Source organism: Agelaius tricolor, unplaced genomic scaffold, assembly GCF_023055355.1.
Source record: "Agelaius tricolor isolate 1412-34295 unplaced genomic scaffold, bAgeTri1.0.p SCAF_7, whole genome shotgun sequence".
Taxonomy (NCBI): domain Eukaryota; kingdom Metazoa; phylum Chordata; class Aves; order Passeriformes; family Icteridae; genus Agelaius; species Agelaius tricolor.
Genome location: NW_027269267.1, coordinates 3,702,712 through 3,713,414, shown reverse-complemented (window position 1 = coordinate 3,713,414; position 10,703 = coordinate 3,702,712). Strand labels below are relative to the sequence as shown.

At 45.5% G+C, this 10,703-nt stretch overlaps 1 protein-coding gene across 5 annotated transcripts in view; it reads right to left on the bottom strand.

Annotated features, from left to right (window-relative positions):
* Positions 1 to 523: 523 nt before the first annotated feature.
* Positions 524 to 10,703, bottom strand: part of B3GALT5 (beta-1,3-galactosyltransferase 5) — a 40,653-nt gene continuing 30,473 nt past the window's right edge. For 4 of the 5 annotated variants that reach the window (XM_071430152.1, XM_071430150.1, XM_071430148.1 and 1 more), the window contains exons 2-3: positions 7,404 to 7,586; positions 524 to 6,803 (exon numbers count right to left, since the gene is read on the bottom strand). In XM_071430152.1, coding sequence (XP_071286253.1) covers positions 5,850 to 6,803; positions 7,404 to 7,484 — 1,035 coding nt within the window. In that variant the 5' untranslated portion in view covers positions 7,485 to 7,586 and the 3' untranslated portion in view covers positions 524 to 5,849. The remainder of the gene's footprint in view (positions 6,804 to 7,403; positions 7,587 to 10,703) is intronic. The other variant, XM_071430153.1, reaches the window with a different exon arrangement.

The following is a 10,703-nucleotide window of genomic DNA, read 5'->3' as shown; positions in this document are numbered from 1 at the left end:
TCCAGGGCAGGGAACGGAGCTGGGCAGGGGCTGGAGCCCCAGGAGGGGCTGAGGGAGCTGGGCAGGGGCTGGGGCTGGAGCAAAGGAGGCTCAGGGGCCCTTGTGGCTCTGCACAAGTCCCTGCCAGGAGGGCACAGCCGGGGGAGTCGGGCTCTGCTCCCAGGGCACAGGGACAGGAGCAGAGGGAACGGCCTCAGGCTGGGCCAGGGCAGGCTCAGCTTGGCCAGCAGCAGCAATTTGCCCATGGAAAGGGAGCTCAGGCCTTGGCAGGGGCTGCCCAGGGAGCTTTGCAGTGCCCAGCCCTGGAGGGATTTGAGAGCTGTGCAGATGTGGCACTTGGGGACATGGGGACTGCTGGACTCAGCATTGCTGGGTCAGGGGTTGGACTCGATGACCTTCAATGTCACTTCCAACCCAAATGATTCTCAGATTCTACTGATTTTAACTGGAAAAGGAAGCAGCCCCCTGACACATCAAAACATTGATACATTCACAACCAGAAAGGCAAGCAAACACACAAAACTAAAATAGCAAAATTCTTTACTAATAAAATATCAAACATGGAACCGCTGGCTCAACACTCTCATGTTTTATGCAAATAATACAAACATTGTCACGCCTTTGAAATGAACATTGCATTGTCACCTGCACACATCCAGGAGGAGCAGCATCCCTGTCACATCCAGCACACCCCAGGAGCCCTTTTGTCCCCTTCCACTCTGAATTAAGGCCAAACTTCCATTGCAAAAATCCACTTCTGTATTTTCAGAAGTGCCTGGGAGGGTTGTGCCTCCTCAATAAGTCTGAGTCAGAGGAGCTGTGAGACCAAATCCTTTGTGCACAGATTTGAAAACCCTAATTTAAACTGAGAATGTGTTAGTTGATGAATTAGGGTTGTGGGGAAAAAAAATGTATTAATTTTTATGCATCCAAAAACTGATCTTGGAAGAAATAGAGTGTGCTGAAATGCAACCAGCTCTAAGACACTGCCAGCTCTGCTGATTTCTGCACTCCTCCCCACTTAGAAGCAGTGGAGTAACTTTTAGATGACCTTTTCAAAGCTATTCATTAAAAAAAAAATAAACATTTAAAGAACTTCTAACCCAGAATGCATAAAAACATTGGAGTAGTGCTCAACTTCTGCAGACAAACTGCCCCCAAATTGCCAGAATTCTTTTATCAGCCTATACAAAATTTAAAAAATAATTATATGTACACTGCAGTATTGTGTTTACAATTCTACTTACATTTCTGATCGTTTTGTGATGGCCTTTCATAGGAAAATGAATCTAATTTTGCAAAAGGCCACTAATACCGTTTTGATTGTTTTAAAATTCATGATCTGAGGCCTCAGCTGCAAAAGCTAATTTAATTTAGCTGATACATATAAACTCACTAGCACAGTGGTTTTGTTTAAACAAATGGATTTGCCTTAGATGCAATCATCTGCTTTTTCTTAAATCACATTTTCCAGCAGGGTAACTTTATGTTTTAAGTAATTAATTACTCAATTAATATATTCTTATTCAAAGCAGCCAAGGGAGCAGGGGAAGGGTTTAGTCTGGAGAAAAGGAGGCTCAGGGGGGATTTCACTGCTCTCCATGGAGGAGTGCAGTGAGGGTGTGCTGGGATGGGGCTTGGCCTCTTCTCCCAGGTGAAAAGCAACAGGACAAGAAATGGCTTCAAGTTGCACCAGGGGAGGTTTAGATTGAATTTATGAAAAATTTCTTCACAGAAAGGATGGTAAAGCACGGGAACAGGCAGCCCAAGTGGTGGAATCACTGTCCCTGAAAGTGTTAAAAAATGTGTGGATGTGGTGCTTAGGGACATCTTTTGGGGTTAATGGTTGGACTCAGGGAACTTGCAGGTTTTTTTCCCAACCTAAACAATTCTATGATCCTGTGAATTACAAGATCAGTTTTTCATTTGCACAAAGAAAATCATTACACTGAGGACAATTCTGTGCAGCAACTGAATGCATTCACTTGGGAAACCACTCTGCAAAGAGGAGAGGAACAGAAAAATCCCTGAAAATCTGAATCCCTGACATTGCAACCCAAACTCATCTGCTCCTCAGCAGAGCTTCAGCAGGGACAAATGAAATAGATCTGGACAGTCAGGGGACAAAACATCCTGAAGGCAGCAACAGAGGCATCCTGCACAGTCACAGGAAATGACAATTCCATCTCCCTGGATGGTTTCAGCACCTCGTGTCAGGTCCTTGCTCCCAACCCAGCAGAGATGGGAGTCATGGAGCCACAGAATGGTTGGGGTTGGGGTTGGGGTTGGGGTTGGGGTTGGGTTTGGGGTTGGGTTTGAGGTTGGGTTTGGGGTTGGGTTTGGGGTGGAGGGAGCCTTAAAGAACATCCATTCCCACCCCCTTACCACAGGCAGGGACATCTTCCACTGGAATTTAACCCCGAAAATACAGAGGTTGAGTCTGCAGAAGAACAGTCAGCAGCTGGATTCAAGTAATTTGGAATATTCCTGGACTCAAATAAAAGCCCCAGCCAAGAGGTCAAGCCACCTTCAAGGGTGACTTTTTTTGTGCTGATGCAAAGCCACAAACTGCTGGCACCAGGCACAGAGGTGGGAGTGAGACCTGCAATTGCCTGCAGGATTATTTCATTCTAATATTATTATTTTTATGACTGTATTATTACCTGTGAGAACAAGAACAGAACATCAGGCTGATGATGCTGTCCCAGCTGACAGAGTTCTGCCCCTCAAGACAAGGAGCTAGCAATGACCAGGGTAAATTCCTTTGTGCTCACCAATTGTCCATAAATTAAAGGAATAACCAGCTTGCACCTTGGGCACAACAGCAATGAATGGCACAAGATATTTCTGCATTTTACATGGAAAGAATAGTGATTAAAAGGATGTTGGCTTGGCTTTATCAGTCTGACCCATCATGCCTTCTGAAGGCAGAAAAAGTATTCAAATATAGCTGAATTTTAAGCAAAATTCAGCTATTTAAATATTTTAATTCGTTAAATAAAAGATTAAAATTTTATTGAAGAAGTTTAAAATGCAAAAGACCATTCTTCTGACAAACAAATAAACATTGTTTCTTTCATCATCAGTGGTCAAAAATAAGTGTGTGATCTCAGGTTACACCAGAGGAAAAGAAATTATATATTATGACCATTATTAAACACTTCTCAGGATCTTCCTGCTGAAAATATTTACCCTGCTCTTCAGACACAGACAAGTAAAATGAGGTACTTGGAAAATCCTTGCCAAGAAGGAAAGGAAAGGAAAAGGAAAAGGAAAGGAAAAGGAAAAGGAAAAGGAAAAGGAAAAGGAAAAGGAAAAGGAAAAGGAAAAGGAAAAGGAAAAGGGAAAGGAAAAGGGAAAGGAAAGGAAAGGAAAGGAAAGGAAAGGAAAGGAAAGGAAAGGAAAGGAAAGGAAAGGAAAGGAAAGGAAAGGAAAGGAAAGGAAAGGAAAGGAAAGGAAAGGAAAGGAGGAAGTGGCGGAAGGAAGGAAGTGGCGGAAGGAAGTGGCGGAAGGAAGTGGCGGAAGGAAGGAAGGAAGTGGCGGAAGGAAGGAAGGAAGTGGCGGAAGGAAGGAAGTGGCGGAAGGAAGTGGCGGAAGGAAGTGGCGGAAGGAAGTGGCGGAAGGAAGTGGCGGAAGGAAGTGGCGGAAGGAAGTGGCGGAAGGAAGTGGCGGAAGGAAGGAAGGAAGTGGCGGAAGGAAGGAAGGAAGGAAGGAAGGAAGGAAGGAAGGAAGGAAGGAAGGAAGGAAGGAAGGAAGGAAGTGGCGGAAGGAAGGAAGGAAGTGGCGGAAGGAAGGAAGTGGCGGAAGGAAGGAAGTGGCGGAAGGAAGGAAGTGGCGGAAGGAAGGAAGTGGCGGAAGGAAGTGGCGGAAGGAAGGAAGTGGCGGAAGGAAGTGGCGGAAGGAAGTGGCGGAAGGAAGTGGCGGAAGGAAGTGGCGGAAGGAAGTGGCGGAAGGAAGTGGCGGAAGGAAGTGGCGGAAGGAAGGAAGGAAGGAAGGAAGGAAGGAAGGAAGGAAGGAAGGAAGGAAGGAAGGAAGGAAGAAAGAAAGAAAGAAAGAAAGAAAGAAAGAAAGAAAGAAAGAAAGAAAGAAAGAAAGAGAAAGAAAGAAGAAAGAAAGAAAGAAAGAAAGAAAGAAAGAAAGAAAGAAAGAAAGAAAGAAAGAAAGAAAGAAAGAAAGAAAAGAAAGAAAGAAAAGAAAGAAAATAATCCTTCTTTTCAATGAAAAGAAAAGAAACAATAAAAATAAATAATTCCAAAATAATAAAATCTGTTTTCCTGCCTTTCTTCCAAGCTTTTACCGTGCTGGATGTTGGATCCCCTCAGCTCCCCTTGGGAACAGCTCCACTTTCACTGCTTTTTAGAAAAAACCCTTCCCACAGACATTACAGGCATTCCATGCTGATAACACTGACCCCTGTTATCAGGTCTAACTGTGCCTGCAGGAAAATCAAACAGGACCATTGCATAAGGGAGGAGTTCTCAGCCCCTTTCTCCTCAGAGCCCTGAAGGATTTTTCAGCATCTGCTGTAAAGACCCCCTCTCCTTATCTCTGAAATTTATAATCATCCCAGAGATTTCATGAGTCCTTGCCTGGGAATGAAATAAGAAATAGGGCTCCCAGCCTGAATGATTACTTGAGCACATTTTCCACTAGGTCCTGTTATAAAAAGAGAAAAATCCTCCTGTCTTCTCCCTCACACAGCCAGTTTCTCTTTGGGGAAAAAAAAAAAAAGTCTAAATCACTGTAAGTGACTCTGGTTTAGCCTTGGCAAACCATTCACAGCAGCTCTCAGGCAATCAAAGTGAGACACAAATATAAAAGATGTCTCCAGGGTCTATTTCAATAGGAAGAGCAGGCACCCTGCACTGGCTCCATCACTGGATTATTTTCAGCAGGAAGCACACACAAGGAAACAGCTGCAGCAGCTTTTACACCTCCACCAGGTGACCTGCAGTGCCCAAGGTTGTCCTGAGAGTGTTGCATGGGCAAATTCTACCATCTCTGCAAAAAAAATAAAAAATAAAAAATCGGTGCAGACTGAAGGAGGGATCTGTGCCAGGATGCAGCTCAGCCCACTCAGAGCTGGCTGCAAGGGCAGGGCTGCAGCTCCCTATGCCAGGAGGGAGCATCCTGACAGCTACAAATATCATCCCTTAAGTGCCTGCACAGATGGGTGCAGTAATTCATCAAGAAGATGCTGCAGATTTTATTCCCTGAACAAAAGTGCTTTGACTTTTTTCTCTTTTTGTTTGGCACAGCAGAAATGTTCCCAGGCCTCTGGCAGCAAGATTTGGAGTGGGTTAGCAGGCCTGGATGTTTCAGGAAAAAAAAAATTGTAACTTGTGTAGAGAAGGGATGCACAGAGGTGGGAGTGAATGGAGAGAAGGAGGTTTGCAGGTTCTTGGGCAGAAATAGGGAATTTTTTCACAGAAAGGGTGGTTGAGCACTGAGAGGGGCTGCCCAGGGAGGTATTCAAGGAATGACTGGATGTGGGAAATCATTGCTAAGATTTGAAAAGAAAAGAAAAGGAAGGAAAGGAAGGAAAGGAATGACTGGATTGGGAAATCACTGGGCACTGGAAGGGGCTGCCCAGGGAGGTATTCAAGGAATGATTGGATGTGGCACCCCGTGCTCTGGTTTAGCTGACCAGGTGGTGTTTAGTCAAAGGTTTGACTCAATGATCTTGGAGATCTTTTCCCACCTTAACAATTCTCTGATCCTGTGATTAAAACAACCATTTCTAAAGCCTTTAACGTGACGGAGCTGGAGTTAATTGGGATTTTGCTGGAGTGGGGAGCAGCCCTGGAAAAGCAGAGAATTTCAGTCTGTTCAGGGGGGCAAGGTAGGTGCTAGAGCACTCCTCCTTGAGTGGCTGCCACCAAGTGGTTCCAGTAGCTCAGCTGCTCGGCTGGCTTGATTCCATGGCACGTCACGATTTTCCTGAAGCGAGGAACAGAGAACCTGATCCTTTCTGGGAAAAACGTCTGCTCCGAGTGAAGCTCCTGCAGCTGAATTTTTAATTTGTCCAGGCACAGCCCTATGAACACATCCTCCAGTTTAATGAAGGGAACACTCTCAGAAATGTTGTAGATCTGGCTGGCAACGTCGCTGGATAAAACATATCCAGTCCCTGAACAAAAGGGTGGGTAGGTTGCTCCGGGATACTCTTCCCTACTCACATACCATTTACTCCTTCTTGTCCTGATGGGGTACTCGTGCAGTTTTAAAAAGCCTGTGAAGAACCCAGTGCTCTTCTTTTTCCTCAGGAGCAGCTCAGTGAGGTAAAACACGTTGACAAACACGTCCGTGTCGGTTTTCATGGCGAAGCTGGCCTGGGAACAAAACCTGTGGATCCACTCCATCCCCATCATGGTCTTCAGGGTCAGGTTGTAGTAGGTGTCGGTGAAGTTCTTCTGGATGATGTCTCTGTAGCTCTGGCTCTCAGCAGCCAGGCCAGCCTGCTGGGTTGGGTCCCCAGGGCTCCCCAGCAGGAACAAGGTCACCAGGCGCTTCCCCGCCACCGTCCTCTCCCTGCCCCAGCTGTGCCTGATGGCCATCCTGGCATCCAGCTGCTGGAACGAGCACGCCACCAGCAGCACAAGGAAGGGAGGGTTCTTGTGGCAGTCCACATCTGGGAGCTGGGAGAAGTTCCCTTCCATCCTCCTGAAGGTCTCCGTGGGGAGCAGGAAACCCTGGCTGCTCTCACAGAACAGGCAGAAGTCGGTCCAGGTGTGGAAAAGCCAGAGGCTGGCACTGCTGAGCCCCACCAGGCAGACAAACAGCCTGAACTTTCTGGAATCCATCTGAAAAAGGAACAAGAAGGAGCAGCACATCCATAAAAATAATCTCTGGTTCCTCTCAGTGCTCTGCTGCCAAGTCCCTGCACGGGGGGGGGTTTAAAGCCAGGTCAGCTCTAAAGGGAAGCTGCTGTTTGAGGGCACTCAGCCACCTGCATTTCTCCTCCTGTCACCCCCAGGAGATGTTCTGCTGGCAGATTCACACTTGGGCCTAACCTGAATCTGCCCTCCAGGCCAGTGTGTCCTCAGAAACCCACACAAGGATGTCCCCTGAGACACCAGGTTACCCAGGCTGATCCTTCCAACCCCCTCCCCATTTTCAGCATCCTACAAACCAGGTTTAGACCCAGCAGGGCCAGAGAAGGAGCAGATTTATGTATCCATTTCAGAGGGCAGAGAAAAACAATGACAGTCTTTTGGTTTGTTGGGTTTTTTGGGGGGGGTTGGGTTTTGGTTTTTTTTGGTTTTTTGTGGGGGTTTGGGGGTTTTTTTATTGTTTTTTGTGGGGTTTTGGGGTTTTTTTGTTTGTTCATTTGTTTTGGTTTGGGTTTGTTTTTTGGTTTGGTTTGGTTTTTTGGGGTTTTTTGGGTTTTTTTGTTTAAATACCATGTTTTTCCATTTGTGCCTGTGTCCCAGAGCCAGCAGCTGTCCCAGGGTCACACCCAGCCAGGTTCCTCTCATCTTCATCACCTTTGCCTCCCGTGGGGCTCTTGCAGCAACCCAGAAACTGCTCCTGATCCTTTTGCTGGAGGGGCCATGAGTCACATTCCTGCAGTTGGGTCAGCTGCTCTGAAAAAAGAGAAAAGAACCAAAACAGCAGTGGGTCATTGTTTGGATGTTTCAGCCTGTGCAGAGTTTGAGTGACTCACCAGGGCCTGCTGAGGTGAGGAGGGGCTTCTCCTATTCCCCTTCCTTTTTTAAGGGAGAAAGATCCAAACAGCAACAATGCTCACTCCTCCTTTAACCTTGTAAGAGATTAATGAGCTGGACATCTGGCTATAAATCTAATAGAAATTTTGAGTGAGAGAAAAACTATCAAAGCAACCCCCAAATCCTTCCAGTGCCGAAAATATGACACATCTCCATGAATTAACCTGGTGAGAGGAGTTTAAGGCTTGAGTTGCTCATTCCAGTGAGCCCCAGGCTCTCCTACTGCTGTTCCAGAGCACTAGGATGGGGCAGTTTTCACCAAGGCAAGGGCAGCCCTTCCACCTTCCCCCTTCTCAACAAGGAATTGTATCTGGCTCCCCACCTGAAAACACAGCAAACCAAGTTAACCATGCCCAGAACTGCAGATTTCATGGAAATATTATCTCTGCCTTCTGACCAGGAATGTTCTGTGGAGACTCCCCCAACTCACCCCAGTGCCTTCCTTTTGCTCAAATTCCCCTTGCCAGGCAATAAAAGGTTTTGCATTGCAGGATTTAAACTCATTTGAAAGTCCGGCCAGGTGTCCCTGGAACCAAATCCTGCTCATTTTACCCCCAAGAATAATCCCATTGACTTCAGTGGGGATTCTCAAAGCATGAAACAAGGAGAACTGGAGTCTTGGTTCACTGGAACTGCTCCCACAGTGAAGTGCATTTTTGCAATGATTCACTAATGAATTTTGACAATATTTCAAAAGTTCACATTGCTTCTGGCACTTAAATTTTAATTCACTTTGTCCCTAAATAGAGTATTCCTCAGATCTGATTTTTCCTTGTATTTATAGCTCACAGTAGTTTTGTAATTAACTTTACAACTGCTTTAGTTAAATACATATGTAAAATTGTGTGAGATTATACCTATGCAGTTATATTATATGTACATACAAAAAATTAAACAAAAATCTGCTCTGCATCTGTTCTCACATTTTTCAATGGCCTGGGAGGAAGCACATGAATGACCTGAATTGTGTTTTTAGGACAGGAAGGTGTTTTGAGGTTGACAATGGAGATGTAAAGAGGTTTTTTCCAGTCACCAGCTCACAGAAGACTGTTTAAAAGTCTGATATTTCTCTGTTACAGAAATTCCAGAACATGTACAAACCAAACACTGAAATGAGGAAACAATGGAGAGCAACATTCCGTTAAAACCCATTAAAACCTTTCCACAAATGTGCAAGGTGCCATAACACACAGCAACCATTTTACAAGATTTCAGTAGAATCAGACTGATGTAACATGACCATTACTTACTTCTGTTTCCAGCACTGGTAACAGATCTAAAAAAACTTGTAAAATGTCCTTGTTTTGGACAGCTGGATGAGCAGCCTCCCACCTTTACCATTTTTTCTTTCCAGAACCAGATTGCCTTCCCCTCTCCAGAATCACAGAATCACAGAATTTCTAGGTTGGAAGAGACCTTCAAGATCATCGAGTCCAACCCATGTTCTAACACCTCAGCTGGATCATGGCACCCAGTGCCACATCCAGGCTTTTTTTAAACACATTGATGGATGGTGACTCCACCACCTCCCTGGGTAGCTGATTCCAGTATTTGACCACTCTTTCTGTGAAAAACTTCCTCCTTAATTCCAGCCTGTATCTCCCTTGGAGCAACTTGAGACTGTGTCCTCTTGTTCTGTCATTGTTGCCCGGAGAAAGAGACCGAGCCCAGCTCAGCCCACGTGTGAAGGAGCACAGCTTATAGACACACAAACCCACACAAACACACACAGCTGGGCAATGCAAAGGCTGCCAAAGGCATGAAAATTTTGACTGTTTTATTTTAGAAGCTTTGCAAGTGGCACAGGTGTCCATGGATCCTCTCCCAGCAGGTCCCTGAGTGGGGATCAAGGGGTGGGCAGTGGCCTTGATAAGAAGAACCATGGAATGGTTTGGGTTGGAAAGGACCTTAAAGCCCACCCAGTGCCACCCCTGCCATGGAAAGCAGGGACACTTCCCACTGTGCCAGGCTGCTCCAGCCCCAGTGTCCAACCTGGCATTCGCTGGGAGAGCTCCAAGGGAAAGGGGTGACACACACACACAAGCTGCTTCCTCCTCTAGCCAAGGCCATTTTTCTTCAAAAACCATCCATTCAATCCTTGTTTTCAGATGAGCAGGGACGTTTCTGAACTCTAAAATTGTTCCTGAACACTAAAACCATTTTATATTAATGCAGTCAGGGCATTAACAGTTCCTTGGAGCACTGAAGTTTCTCTGTCAGGGAATTAAATCACCCTGGTGCTGTCTCCTTACCCCTGAGATGCTGAGCCCCCCTCCCATCCCCATTTTGCATCAAAACAAATATTTCTGGTTTTAAATAAAGTCCTTTTGCATGACGAAATATTTGATTTTTATCCGCTCTCTCAGTCAGAAATCAGGGGTTTTAATTATCTCAATGCTATTCCCATCTCTTGTTGTTCCAACTGCAAAATATTTGCCAAAAATTTGCCTGTTTCATATCCTAGAGACTTTTCTTAGACTGACTGGCACTTCATGGGTCTCTGCAGCTGTGGCTTGCACGGAATCCTGGCACCAAACATGTGGGAGCTGCAGCCTCTTCTCACACTCACCTGAAATGAACACATAAAAAACCACTCTGCTCTCTCTCAGCAGCTTAAGGGGAGCTGAAATGTTTTATTCTCTTTGTTATTTACCAAATCCTTCCTTTTTCTTGAGACTGCCTCTTTTAGGCAAGTCACAACACTTCATTTTTCAGCACCAAGTGTTACAACAACACAAACAAGTGAACACTCTGCAGTAGTTACAGATGACTCCACAAATGCATTTGGTAGCAGTTCCCAGCTTGGTAGCCATGAGTTAAGCCAACCTCATCCAAGAGTTTTCTTCTTTCTGCCACTCTTGTTTTGCTTTTTCAACCCATTTTTATCTGCTGGGCTTCAAACTCATCCCTGATGTAAGGGCAACCTTCTTGTCCTAGAATAGCAAATTTTTCCTTAAAAAAAAGAAGGCCATGTGG